This window comes from Hyperolius riggenbachi, chromosome 2, assembly GCF_040937935.1.
Source record: "Hyperolius riggenbachi isolate aHypRig1 chromosome 2, aHypRig1.pri, whole genome shotgun sequence".
Classification (NCBI taxonomy): Eukaryota; Metazoa; Chordata; class Amphibia; order Anura; family Hyperoliidae; genus Hyperolius; species Hyperolius riggenbachi.
The window spans coordinates 144,307,656-144,322,445 of NC_090647.1; the positions used below are offsets into that span (position 1 = coordinate 144,307,656).

The 14,790-nt window shown below is 40.0% G+C and overlaps 1 protein-coding gene across 1 annotated transcript in view; it reads left to right on the forward strand.

Annotated features, from left to right (window-relative positions):
* ERBB3 (erb-b2 receptor tyrosine kinase 3) overlaps positions 1 to 14,790 on the forward strand; it is a 160,289-nt gene that overhangs the window by 72,553 nt on the left and 72,946 nt on the right. The window contains exons 3-4 of the mRNA XM_068267621.1: positions 3,122 to 3,308; positions 9,447 to 9,572. Coding sequence (XP_068123722.1) covers positions 3,122 to 3,308; positions 9,447 to 9,572 — 313 coding nt within the window. The remainder of the gene's footprint in view (positions 1 to 3,121; positions 3,309 to 9,446; positions 9,573 to 14,790) is intronic.

A 14,790-nucleotide genomic window follows, 5' to 3' on the forward strand; every position in this document is an offset into this window, starting at 1 on the left:
GCACACTATCTACAAAAAATATACAATGTAGTTTTCACTGTTTTAACCTGGGGCTGTGTGATTTCAGCCTGATCCATGTATTGGAGTCGGCTTTGGCAGCCATCATGTGAAGTTATGTTATTATTATTATAATTATTAATTTATAAAGCAACAACCGATTCTACAGAACTTCAGAGTATATTGAGCAACATCCTCCTAGAGCAGGGTTGTCAAACTCAAATACAATGTGGGCCAAAATTGAGCACTGGGACCAAGTTGCGGGCCACTCTCCCTCCCCTACCCAGTTCCCTGGTGTCTAGTGGACTCATCCCTTGCCTATACAGTTCACTGGTGTCTAGTGTTTGTTTCCCCCCTCCCTCCACCATATGGCTCCCCTGGTGATCTAGGGCTCCACCGCCAATATAGCTTCGCTGGTGGTCTAGAGTGGGCGAAGTGAGGAAACCACTTGAGGGCCAAATTTGGCCCGTGGGCCAGAGTTTGACATGTAAGTCCTAGAGGCTCAGCATCTAATGTGTGTACCACAGTCTAGGGCAGAGGTATAACTACAAATCATGATGGCACACACAAAACCTTGATGGGGCCTCACCGTGTTAATGCAGCTTCCCTTGCCTCTTCTCAGTAGCCCTCACAGCCTGGGGATCATCTTTAAAGGGTTATAAAACAAGTGTGGCATTGTGACTTTCATACCTAGGGCTTGATTCACTAAACTGTGATAACTCAAATATCACACCTTATGAAAAGATATCACACCTTATCAAAGTTAACACACCTTATCAGAGTAGCATAGCGAGCACTACGACACCGCAGGGTCTCAGGGCAGGACGAGTGGAGTTCTTGTCATTGCCAATTAGGCATAAGTTCGTAGCGCTCGCTATGCTACTCTGATAAGGCATGTTAACTTTGATAAGGTGTGATATCTTTTCATAAGGTGTGATATCTTTTCATAAGGTGTGATATTTGATAAGGTTTGATCTTTGAGTTATCACGGTTTAGTGAATCAAGCCCCTTTGTGAGGGAACTGACGTGAGCGTTAACTGAAGTGCCCAGAGAAAACACTGTAATCAAGGAAAATAAACACCATGTAGATAGTGTCCTGGCTGGAATTTGAACCTGAAATAGAATAAAACACTTAGATCAGGCTCTCAATCAGGGTTCCCTGGAACCCCATGGTTCCTTGAGTACTCTGCAGAGGTTCCCTGGCATTTTCCCCCATCCCCCAAGTATAATAGAGCACATTATAATAGGAGGCACTGTAAAAGAAGCACTAAATTGGGGTCAGAATAATAATGAGCATATTAATAAAAAGCACTACGGTAAAGAGACAGTAAAATGAGTGGCAGTGTAATAGGGGGTAGTGAAATAAACAGCCTCACCTACTTTTTAAGACCATGCCTCCTGCAAAATAAATGCAGGGGTTCCTCGAGATCAAACAATTGATTGCAGGGGTTCCTTGAGATCCAAAAGTTATTTGCAGGGTTCCCCCATGGTAAAAAGGTTGAGAAAGCTGACTTTAGATGGCTAGATCTGACTTTGCAGACCTCTGGGACCAGCTCAGCCTAGGGGATTACCTACCCACCTTAATTGTTCAGGCCAAGCTCTACTGTATTCCCTGCAGTAGATTTACAGACTTTCCCCTTCATCCCTCCTTTATAGTGATGACTAGTTGTGGTCAGCTCAGCAATTTTTTCTGTATAATTTTACCTCAATTTAATGAAAACTATTGGTTTTAGAGAAAAACTGAATCTGATCGATTCTTCTGTTTCTTTTTTTTTATTTTTGAGATTGAATGTGTTGAAAAATTCAGACTAACTTTACCAAGAATTTTATAGTGGGTGAAGGACTGTCAAATTCTATTCAGCCTGAATAGATTGTATGTAACTATTCAGTACATACCAAACTTTATTTATAAACTTTATTATGAAAGAGTGTGTATGTATGTACATTATATAAACAACAACAACAACATGGAAATAGTATGGAATGGAATGTGAAAATAATATATATGGAAAAGTGATAGAATGTCATAATGGTAGAATTATAACAAAAATGTAACTGTATTGTACTTGGTTTGTATATTTATTTTAATGAATAAACAGAAATCTGGAGGATGGACTAAAGTTGCAGCAAAAAAGTGTGTTACATGATGTTTTAAGTAGCAATAAAATGTTCATTGGTAATTGTAATGTTAAATAGAGAATGATGATGGCATGAGATATTGATAGATGCACAGAGATGTTAAAAAAAAAACATAATCAAAAAAGATCAAAAGTTGATTATTGAATAAAACATTGGATTGGCTGGTTCGAATCGTGCCAATCAAGTACATTTCCTGCTGATTTTGATCAGCCCAGTATCAGGCCACATGCAGTTTGCATTAAATTTGCATACAAACCAACATTATTATTATTATTATCATGTCATAGACCATCTCTAATCACCACAAACATAAGTGATTAGCAAACAAAAAATTATAATATGTAAATTAGCCTCATCCAGGAAATAGAAGGGGAGATTAGTTACCGGTAATCATTATTCCATCTTCACTGCACTGCTAATAAGCATGTGTAATTATTATCATTACCAGGGCCGGTTATAAAGGTTGTGCAACCTATCACCCCCATTAAGCGGTGTTGCCCCTATCCTTGTCTTGCAAGTACTGTGGCCAGTATCCTTACATTTAGCAGAACGGCCATAGCTGAAGCCCAATTATCTGTCTCTCACCAGGTCCTCTTCTCTTCTACACATTGCCTCTCCTACCACTGTGCTGCAGTATCGCCCCTTACACTCACAATGTCACATGACATGAATTGGGAGCCAACAGAGACGCAGCCTCATCGTGGTAGGAGAGGCACAGTGAAGAAGAGGACCTGCAATGGACAGGTAATTGGCTGCTTTGCATTTCAGTGTTGACAGAGTTGCCTCCAGATGTTGCTACCTGATTCCAATAGTTCAGGTGGCTTCATGGTAGAGCCGTCCTGATCCTTCTTTCTACAAATGTATAATAAACTGTTGTTATCCTGAGTTGTTACTGAAGGCTGTAATGATTTATACATACTTACAGATGTACTGCAATAAAAGCTGTATAGTGATGCTAGTGCATGTTTTACTGGTGTCTTTTTAGTCTATCCGTGAAGTAACTGGATACGTGTTGATCGGTTTGAATATTTTTACATATCTGCCACTTGAAAACCTGCGAGTGATTCGAGGGCAAAGTCTCTATGAAGACAAGTATTCTCTCTACATGACCCTTAATAACCAAGTTAATGGTACACAAGGCATTGAGATGCTGAGCTTCCATCAGCTTACAGGTAAGAGTAAAATACAAGTCTAAATAAGGGTATATGTTGATAAAACAAATAATAATGGTAATAGTCATAGAGTAACATTTTTTTTCAATGAAAATGACTGTTTCATATATACATTTACAGTATTATTGTCTTGAAACAGTATATTATGCTGTTTATGCATGTAGCACATGATAAAGTAATGCGCTACATACATAGAACTTGAAACTGAGAAGCATAACATGACTGGCTGCTGTGCTACCAAACAACATTATGCAGAGCAATCTTAAAGGGAAGCTTAAAGGGACTCCGTAACAAAAATTGCATCCTGTTTTGTATCATCCTACAAGTTCCAAAAGCTATTCTAATGTGCTCTGGCTTACTGCAGCACGTTGTACTATCACCATCTCTGTAATAAATCAACTTATCTCTCTCTTGTCAGACTTGTCAGCCTGTGTCTGGAAGGCTGCCAAGTTCTTCAGTGTTGTGGTTCTGTGATGCATCTCCCCCCTCCAGGCCCCTCTCTGCACACTGCCTGTGTATTATTTAGATTAGGGCAGCTTCTCTCTTCTCTCTTATCTTTTACAAGCTGGATAAATCCTTCTCTGAGCTGGCTGGGCTTTCACATACTGAGGAATTACATGCAGGCAGAGCTGTCTGCACTCTGCAGTAAGAAACAGCCTGACACTTCAGTGGAAGATAGCTGCAGGGGGAAAGAAACACACAAATGATCTCTTGAGATTCAAAAGGAAGGGTGTATACAGCCTGCTTGTGTATGAATGTATTTTCAATGTGTGGACATACTGTACATCAACCTACTTCCTGTTTTGGTGGCCATTTTGTTTGTTTATAAACAAACTTTTTAAAACTGTTTTTAACCACTTTTAATGCGGCGAGGAGCGGCGAAATTGTGACAGAGGGTAATAGGAGATGTCCCCTAACGCACTGGTATGTTTACTTTTGTGCGATTTTAACAATACAGATTCTCTTTAAAGAGAACATGTACTGAGTAAAATTATTTAAAATAAACACATGAGGTAACTTCAAATGAACATTACATAGTTACCTTGCCATCAGTTCCTCTCAGAAACTCACCATTTTCTGCTGACAGTGATCCCTTCCAGTTCTGACAACATTTTGTCAGAACTGAAATATATCAGTTGCTGTCAGTTACAGCTGAGAGGAGAACTGATGTGTCCATGTTTCCCTATGGCTCAAGTGGACGATGTTACAGTTTAACAGTGTGCTGACCAGAAAGCTGTTATGGTGTAATGGCCATTTTCCAAATTGAAGACGGAGAAATCCATTGATCACAGTGGACAAACAGGACACAGGAGAGGAGAAAGAGATTGAGGAGTAGACTACACAGGAGGTAAGTATGACTTGTGTATGCTTATTTTGACTTTTAATTTTCAGTTCAGGTTCTCTTTAAAAGACACCTGGGGCCATATGCAATTGCCCTTTTCTCCTGTGTTTTCTCCAAGTGATGTTTTCACACCTTGGGCTTGATTCACTAAACCATGATAACTCATAGCACGGCCGCGATAGCATTTTCACGTGCAATTGCGAATTTTCATTCATGACTGCGCATGAAAATTTGCGATTGCGCTAGCACGGCCGTGCTCTGAGTTATCACTGTTTAGTGAAGCAAGCCCCTTGTCAATAAAATGCATTTTAAACCACCCGCAAGCAAGAAAATACTGAAAATAATTTTGACCTGCTTTTTGGTACTTTTTCAATTGCAGAGTGTTGAAAATGTATTTTAAAAAGAAGTTGAAAATTATCTCGTAGGAGAAAACGCAGGTGTAAAAGTCAATTGCATATGGCCCCTGGGTGATATTTTCAAACCTTAGCTTAATGCTTTTTAAGCCACCAGCAAACAAGAAAATACTCTGAATAATTTTGACAATACTTTTCACATACTTTTTAGTACTTTTTCAGTTTTAGAGTGCTAAAAAAGTTGTTTTAAACAGAAGATAAAACATTTTCACCTAGGAGAAAACTGTGAATTGCATATGGTCCCTGAACTGAGAGGGATATGGAGGCTACCATATTTTTTTCCTTTTATACATTACCATTACCAGTTGCCTGGCTGTGCTGCTGATCCTCTACATTAAGCCTTAGGCTCGGTTCACATTAGCGCTTGCCAACGGAAACGGACGTACGGTTCCGTGGTCCGTTCTGCTGAACGGACAAAAAAATGCTGCAGGACCCGATTTTCCGGACCGTTTCGCTCAGCGGAACGGAACCGGAAGGTTTTGCAGCATATAGGAACCAATGAAAACAGACGCTTTACAACACACTGGCTGTAAAACGGACCGTTTTCACTGGATCCAGCTGGCCTGATCCGTATGTCCGGTTCCGTAAAACAACGCTAATGTGAACCAGGCCTTAGACCCAGACTGAAGTGTGACTGGATGAGCGTCATGCGTGTGATGTTTGCTTCTCAATAGCCAGTCATGGTAAAAGAACAAATGATGATTTTCTGTTAACCTCAGTGCTAGGCAGACCCCTGTATTGTCACAGCTAGTCCATTTCAAATGGATAGATTGTATGGTTTGGTTTTTGTTGGAAAACTACCAAACTATTGCTCTATAAATAAGCAGATTCCCAGAACAGCTTGAGTCATTGAGGTGACAAGATGACACAGCTAATAGGGGCAAGATCATCTGAAAACCTTTCTTAAAGGGGAACTTCAGCCTAAACAAACATACTGTCATTAAGTTGCATTAGTTATGTTAATTAAAATAGATAATATAGGTAATCTCTTACCCACCCTTTTTTAAAAGAAGAGGCAAATGTTTGTGATTTCAAGGAGACAGCCATCTTTTTCATGGGGGCGGCCATCTTTTTGGTTGAAAGGAGGTGACAGGGAGCATGAGACATAGTTCCAACCGTCCTGTGTCCTGATCACCCCTCCCAGCTGCGTGTGCTAGGCTTCAAATCTCAAATTCAAAATATAAAAAAACGAATTTGCGCCAAAACAGCAGAAGGAGAACAACAACATCAGAAATCCCATCACGCTTTGCACAGCATCAGGGGAAAAATGCCCGGGTAGTTTTCTTCTGTGCCGCCAAAAATGAGGCTTGGGTAGGAAAAACAAAGTTCTGATGCTGTGAAACTGTTAAAGAAACACCAAACCTTTTCAGTGCTGTTGAGTAGATTTTAACACTGGAGGTTCACTTTAAATGGGAATACATTTCTGTAGCCTGAAAACTGAGAGCCTGCTTCTGCTGCCAGGCCATTCCCTATCAGTGTATGTACACAGTCCTCCTTCATGGCAACAATCCTCACACAATGTGTGTGCAGGAACACCTTGCTGGACTTTGGCCCTGTGTTTTGGACTTCATTACCTTACTACTAGTGGCACTTTGCCAGCACTATTGTATTTTCTAGCTCAGCAGACAAACAGATAAAATATGAACCTGTCTCTATCTTTGGATAAGTACTCTGGTTATACAGGTTTTACAGTTTAGCAAACATAACACAATCACAATAGAACACACATATGAAGAGAAATGATGAAAATGTCAGTAGTACTGTGCAAGTCTATGTGCACTCTCTGTAAAGCTTTTAGACTTATAACTACGTGACAGCATTGTAGGTATTAAAAGTTGTCAGACCTCTTGTAACTGGCCTTGGAACCTGATGAGTGACTGTTAAACTAAGCTAAAGGTCTCCCTGGGTTTTAGGCACCTAACATGTGAATAAGTTTATCGGTATCTGCTACACCTCCCACCAGTCTTCTGTCTTTGTTAATTGTATAGGGGTGCTGAACTTTACTACTTACTGCTATTGGTGCCTGGCCAGGTAATAGTTGTGGGCTGCTGTACACACACCCGATTATCGGCAGAGGTGGTCATTATCTGCCATCTCACCCGACCTTAAACTAGCGTGTATACGGGCCTTTAGTGAGAAATAAGAGAATTTCCATAGAACACAGATAGAATACAGAGGAACTGCATCATAATGTAATAAGATGGTAATAGTTTTTCGGACAATAAGACGCTCCTGACCATAAGACGCACCTAGGTTTAGAGGACAAAAACCAGGGGAAAGAAATATATATATACTAAACCTGGTGCGTCCATAGTGAAGGGGCATCTTGTGGATTATGCCCCCTTTGTAACTCATCCCTTGTACCTCTTTTGTCCTTCTCTGCCCCCTTGTTTCCTCCTGCGTCCCCCATGTGTCCTCCTCTGTCCTCCTTGTTTCCTCCTCTATGCCCCTTTGTGTCCCCCTGTGTCCTCTGTTTGTTTGCCTGCGTCCTCTTCTGCATGGGCACAGTACAAGGAGTCCCCAACATAGCGGTGGGTTGGAGGTTCGTATTGGCAGCGTTCACAAGTCAGGAACTCCCTGCATTTGGACTATGAGACGCAGTGACTTTTTTCCCACACTTTTAGGTGAGAAAAAGTGAGTCTTATAGTCAAAAAAATACAGTAAATCTCATAAGGTTGGTATGAAGATACTGAAGTGAAAGAAAGCCATTGTGTGTAATGTTATATCACGGTTAATATGTCCTTTACTTATTATTATTTTTTTTACTCAAAAACTGTCATAAATGTGACACCCCCCCTTTCCCACACAACATTTTGTTCATGGAATATAATATGAATATAAAAGGAACTAAAACAGGCATTAAAATGGGAGTATTCTGTTGCTATCCTGCCTGTGCCTGCTACAAGTTGTCTGCCATTTTAGCTTACAAAGGCCAGACGCATATCTTGATTAAAGTGGACCTGAACTCTTGCACATAACAGAAGGAAAACATATAGAAATGCACCCTGTATGTATTCAGGGCTCTTTCACATTAGGCAACGTGTGCGTGAACCCGATTTCGTGCACACATTATGTGACATTGGAAGTTGCGGTGCAACGCTGATTAGCGGGCGGTAGTTCTAATTAACCCAACGGGAAAAGGCCATCCCTGGACAACTAAAAGCTCCCGGGTGCGTCGAACTACAACACACCAAAGCGCAGCGTTAGATGTGAAAGGTAAAATGTAAGTCTATGGATTTTCATTTTACCTTGGTTAACGCAATCTATTGCCGCTGTGTCAAAACGCCGTAAACAAGCTCAGATGTGAAAGAGCCCTTCGAGAGTTTAGCCAGTCTAATTCCCCCTCATCTGTGACTAATTACCACCGTAATTTGATCTTTCAGCTGTGTCAGCTCAGGAATCTCCTCTGCCATGGCAGAGCAGCTAATTTGTAAACACTGGATGTTAAAGAGGAACTCCAGTGAAAATAATTTAATAAAAAAGTGCTTTATTTTTACAATGATTATGTATCAATGATTTAGTCAGTGTTTTCCCATTGTAAAATCTTTCCTCTCCCTGATTTACATTCTGACTTTTGTCACATGGTGACATTTTTACTGCTGGCAGGTGATGTCACTGGATGTAACTGCTGCTTGCTTTTTTGGCAGTTGGAAACAGCTATAAACAGCTGTTATTTACCACAATGCAATGAGGTTCACAGATCATGGTCCTGACATCACACTGTGGGAGGGGTTTTACTACAATATCAGCCATACAGACCCCCTGATGATCCGTTTGAGAAAAGGAAAATATTTCTCATGTAAAAGGGGGTATCAGCTACTGACTGGGATGAAGTTTAATTCTTGGTTACAGTTTTGTCTTTAACAATATATCTACTTCCATGAAACTGCAGATTTATTGCAGGATTTGCTTCAGCTGGAACAGAAATTATTTTCTTTAAAGTTTATTATGCTGTTGCATATATTTTAGAGCAGAGAGGAAGATCTGAGTTAAGGTCCACTTTAAAGGGAACCTAAACTGAGAAGGATATGAATTTTTCCTTTTAAAATAATACCAGTTGCCTGACTCGCCTGCTGATGCTGTGTCTCTAATACTATTAGCCACAGCCCCTCAACAAGCATGCAGATCAGGTGCTCTGACTGAAGTCAGACTGGATTAGCTGCATGCTTGTTTCAGGTGTGTGATTCAGCCACTACTGCAGCCAAAGAGATCAGCAGGACAGCCAGGCAACTGGTATTGTTTAACAGGAAACCATATCCCTCTCAGTTAAGGTTCCCTTTAAACCAGCAACAAAGAGTGCAAGAAATGTGCCTTTTGAATCTAATCTAGTGTGATCTGTTAATTACAAACAGTACAGTATTTATCTTCTAATTCTCTTTCTAGAAATCCTGGCTGGAGGGGTCCGTATTATCAAAAACGAACAGCTCTGCTTTGCTGATACCATAGACTGGAAAGATATCGTCAGGGATCCAAAAGCACAGGTTGAAATTGAGGATAACGGTGTAAACTGTAAGTGCTATTTTAGGGAAGTAAAATTGGTATTCATATTTGCAAACAATGCTAGCTTATACAAAAACCTTACCAGAACTGTGAAGCAGCAGTGGGTGCCTCTGGGTTCCTTTCAGCAAATAAATGTATGTCTGTCTGTACTGGATGAATGTTTGCTATCTACATGGACCATTTATCATGCATGGGCAACTGCTAGTTAGATTCAGAGGTATGGCTGGCAATCCCAACATGCACCACTCTATGCTAGTGACCTCTCCGAACTCTTGTGTAGCTTTGTGTCAAAGACCGTGCAATGGCATGTTAGGCACAGGGAAATGATTTACAGATGCATGATTGGCTTGTATTTCAGTACAGAAACTCCTCAGGTGTGGGAAGGCATTGCACAAACCTTGCAATTGTGTTTGTTACTGACCTCAGTTTCACTAGTGTGAATATAAATAACAACCAGAGCCGGCCAGGAGGTTAGTTACATGATAACACAACAGCGGTCTGTTACTAGGTCTACGTGAAGTGTCTGTATCCAGTATACTGAATAGCTTGGCAGTTTAACTTGGGCCTAGGCCAGATATGTTATCATTGAGATTAAACTTGATGGTAAAGTTCTCTTTGGTGAGACGTGTGAACCCTCATACAAGCACTTAGATGTCAAGAAAAACAGCCTCCGCCCTCTGGCCCTGATTTATACCAAGAAGCATTATTTCCTTGTTAGAGAAACTGTATACGTGTATAAAAACCGTGTGTGGAAACCATGTAGGAGACTCCATACTTTAATTATCCTTGAATCTGCTGGGGCTGCAATGGTTTTCTGACCACTATGGAATCTTCAGGCTTAAAAGGCCACTATTGCTGAATTTTTTAAAATGTAAAATACATGTGTACCTATATATAAGATATACATTTGCCCCAAAGTAAAATGTACTTAAAATTCCTTTTTTTCTTATATCTCTCTCGCTTACAGTAGTAGTAAAAAGAGTAAAAATCTGACAGATCTGTTTTAGACTAGTTTATCCTCTCATGAGGAATTCTCAGGGTTTTTATTTTCAAAAGTGCTTACTTAAAGACAATCTGTTCTCTAAAATTCTTACAATAAAAAGCATACCATTCTATTCATTATGTTCATTATGTTCTCCTGAAGAGTTAAAGTTAGAGATCTCACCTTAACTTAAAGACAGAAGAGTTAACTTTAGGGTTACCTGAGGTAAAATGTTTCCTGAATACTACATGCCTTATCACCATGGTGATAACTCTAGAAACATTATTAAAGACAGGAGATAATTTTGTTTGGCGATTTCTTCTATTTATCACAAAACTTAAATTATGTTCCTGTCACAATTTATGGTGAAGATATTTGATTCTGAAATCATGCTAGAGTGTGACAAAACAAAAGTATTTTTCATGGTAAAAATCAATCTTATTGGCTCAGGAAACATATATTTGCTTTCACCAATTAGTGCTGCAGCAGACATTGCCAGAGGTTTTGCACAAGAACAAGCCCAATCCTTTACAGCACTGGTTCTGCTACAAGACTTATATCTATGTCCTCGTGGCTTAGATGAAGTCACAGAGGACGTAGATATACTGTAGTATTGGAAAAAGTGGTTAAAGAGGGAAGCAACAGCAGTAATGCTGCAGTTTCAGAAATGTCTGATTTCTGTCATTCTGCATGTAGACCTAGATAGCTACCCATAGACTTGAAGAAAGCATTGTCTGCACTGGGCACCTCCAATCATGTGGTGAGATGAATAGGAAGATCTAAAAGAGCAAAAACAGAAAGCAAGAAATAGGTTTGAAGTATGTTTGAAGTTTTCTTTTTCGATTGTGTAAAATGGTAATTTGTCATAAGTCACTGATGGTAATGTGCCTTGGAGGATGTATCCAGGTTACCGTCCACAGCAGACACAATCAGAAAAATGAACCGGACAGACATTAATTACAGAGTACAGTAGGAAGTCACTGTCAGCTAATGTACTTATTGTGACAGACACCATTGTCATTGCTGTAACACTGTCATTTGCTTACTTCCTAAAGGATCTCCTCAACTACAGCAAAGGTTCAGGTCATTTCATGCTTAGCAAAACACTTCATTTTTAGATTGATTTGTAGCGGGTTCCTTTTATTATGCTTTCTGCTCTGTATCTTTTTATGTATTAAATAAATAAAATACATTTTTAGTACATTATCTGTCAGAGTATGTAAACATTAAAGTGTAACTCCAACTAAAACATTTTTGTATATTTTGTGAATGAATACGAGAAGGATAAAAACATCTGTCAAATTAGCATTGCTGTCTCTGTTGGCACTAGAGTCATTCCCTTTCACTTCCTGTTCCTGACCATGCTACAGGAAGTAGTTTAATTTCCATAGCAAGTATCTCCATCCATGTAGCTGAAGGCACTGCTGAAGCATTTGAATGGTTTTACTAGTCAAAAGTACATAGTATTAAACTACAAGGAGAAGAGCTACATGTCTCAGAGTATGCAGTTCTTCATATCGTGTGTTGTTGCCCTGACATAATTCTTCTTGCCAGTAAAGTTCACCCTATTTCTAAGTAAATAAATACTTTAGATAACATCTGGCCAATCAAAGCATAAACCAGCTGCCGCAAGTTCAACTCCAAGAATTGTTAAAATACAATCCAAGACGGCCAGTTACTTTGATTTGGCATTACAGGCTTTGCTGGCACAGACATTCCAATTTGACCATAAATAATCTGGTCCGCCAGCAATAACATAGTCATGTGGTACTGGTATGAGGCTTTAACCCACCTGAGACCATCTAATTAAAACTGCCTTCTGCTCAACATCTTTAAAAACAGACATTCCTACTACAAGCCTGATTTCAGATGACCTCTGATATGTCTAAACCCCTCTGGAACTGTGATATGGAGGCTGACATATTTATTCCCTTTTAAACAATGCAGAGACCCTGAATGGGCATGCAGATCAGATGTTTCCGACTAAAGACTCGCTGGATTAGCTCAGTGCTTGTTTCAGGGTCGGGATTAAGACACTACTGCAGCCAAAGAGATCAGCAGGGCTACCAGGTAACTAGTATTGTTTAAAAGGAAATACATATAGCAGCCTCCATATCTCTCTCAGTTCAGGTTACTTTAAAATCCAACTGTGTGTTGCCTCTATATGTGTTTTGCAACATAAATATCTATGTGGACTGCGTAGGCAAAGAGCCAGGGACATCGAGTTCCTAAAAATAATCAATTTCTTAAAATATTTATAAAAGAAACATTACAAGACAACTGCTCTATTGAGGTTCCAGTAAACAGGAATAGTAAAGGCTGTAATTGAACATGTACAGTATTTATGTGAAAACATTGGTACCAAGAAGCGTCCTTTAATATCCTGCTCTAAAAAGTTCAAAACTTTTATTATCTACTAGCAAATAGCAGGGCCGGTTTGCTGGATCACCAGTGTTCATAAATCAATCTGACAGCTCAGCCAATAAAGTACCTGTATGCACTTCTAATGCATTTGGTTAGTACTGTATCTTTACTGTATTCTATTTTACCCTATAAAGTATAAAAGTATTTAAAGGGGAACTTTCACTCTCCATGAACATACATCAGCGCTATACAATTTGCGTTATGAATGGTGCATGGAAGTGGTATATTGGTAACGCGAGCTTGGCTTTGGTAATGCACGCTAAATTACTTGCAAAATGTACTGCGTGTCATGCTAATTGTGCAGCCCCAGTACTCTGCTGGCGTTAGTACCGGTAATATTTGTTTCACTGGAGGGATGTGAATCAATGCCCTAAGTTCAAAAAGATAAAACATTTCATTCTGTGCACTGGCCTATTCCATGTCACACTTCACATTTTTCTTTGTTTTAAAGAGACACTGAAGCGCAAAAAAATATATGATATAATGAATTGTATGTGTAGTACGGATAATTACTAGAACATTAGTAGCAAAGAAAAGTGTCTCATATTTTTATTTTCAGTCATATAGTTTTTTTTATAACATTGCATCATTCTCTTATATTTGCAGTTTACACACTACTTAGCATTCTAAGTAATGATTTTACAGAGCAGGCTAGTGAACTTTTGAACTGTTCTCTGCAGGAAAAAAAATACAGTGCCAGACACTTGAGATAACAAGCTTCAGAAGACAGAGCTCTCTGCAACTTTGAAAGTCGTGGAGCTCAATGGCTCTTTTGCATAGTGTAATGCTGGGGGGGTCATACTTTCTGACCATCCAGCGCAACAAGGCTAAGATCTGGATAATGGAAGAGGCTCCACAGATGGACACAGGAGTAATGAACAAGTAAGCAAGGTTGCCCAGAGCAAATGCAGCTCTGGGCCGCCTATCAGGCTAGATGCTATGTGATACAATACGCAACAGACGTAGTCGGTAACGGATTTGGGTCATACACATTAATTCAGATGTGTCGTATTGGAATTATTAGGCAAATTCGTAGTCGAGAGGCAGGCAAAGGTCGGTACACAATACAATATTACAATAGATGTTACTTCAATAATATTACTAGAATATTACGAATAAATTACAAGATATATAACTACAAAGTACAAGACTGACTGACTAGAGTACATATATATCGTGCTGATGCACAATATATGAAATGTAGCTCTCAAATAACTCACTAGCTAAAGCACAAGTAATGATAATTAACAAGACAGACAGACGGAATGCTCAGCCAATCTAGTCGCTGTTTCAGCGACGGCGACATTCACACTGAGATAGACAAGACTAACAGGTAGAAGCGAACTAATGGCAACCGCTGCTATAGTTCGTCCTCAAGAACAAGGCTAGAAGGAATACTACCAGTCACCAACGTGGTGCTGGCAGAATCTAAATATCAGGACTTCACTGACCCCCGCAGGTCAGCAAACATCCAGCAGACATGACAATACAGAGCAAGGCATTATATATTTACAATAACAACTTTCACAGCATAGACCCAACGACAACTCAGAGAGCTGAACGCTATGACGGGCGGGGTAGGAAATGGGAGGCAGACTTTTATGCTAGCATTAGCTAATGGATGCAGGCATGCAAATTCCCACACAGCTGGGCTTGATTCACAAAGCGGTGCAAACTGTTTAGTCGTGGGCAGCACGGTGGCGTAGTGGTTAGCTCTCTCGCCTTGCAGCGCTGGGTCCCTGGTTCGAATCCCAGCCAGGGCACTATCTGCAAAGAGTTTGTATGTTCTCTCCGTGTCTGCGTGGGTTTCCTCCGGGCACT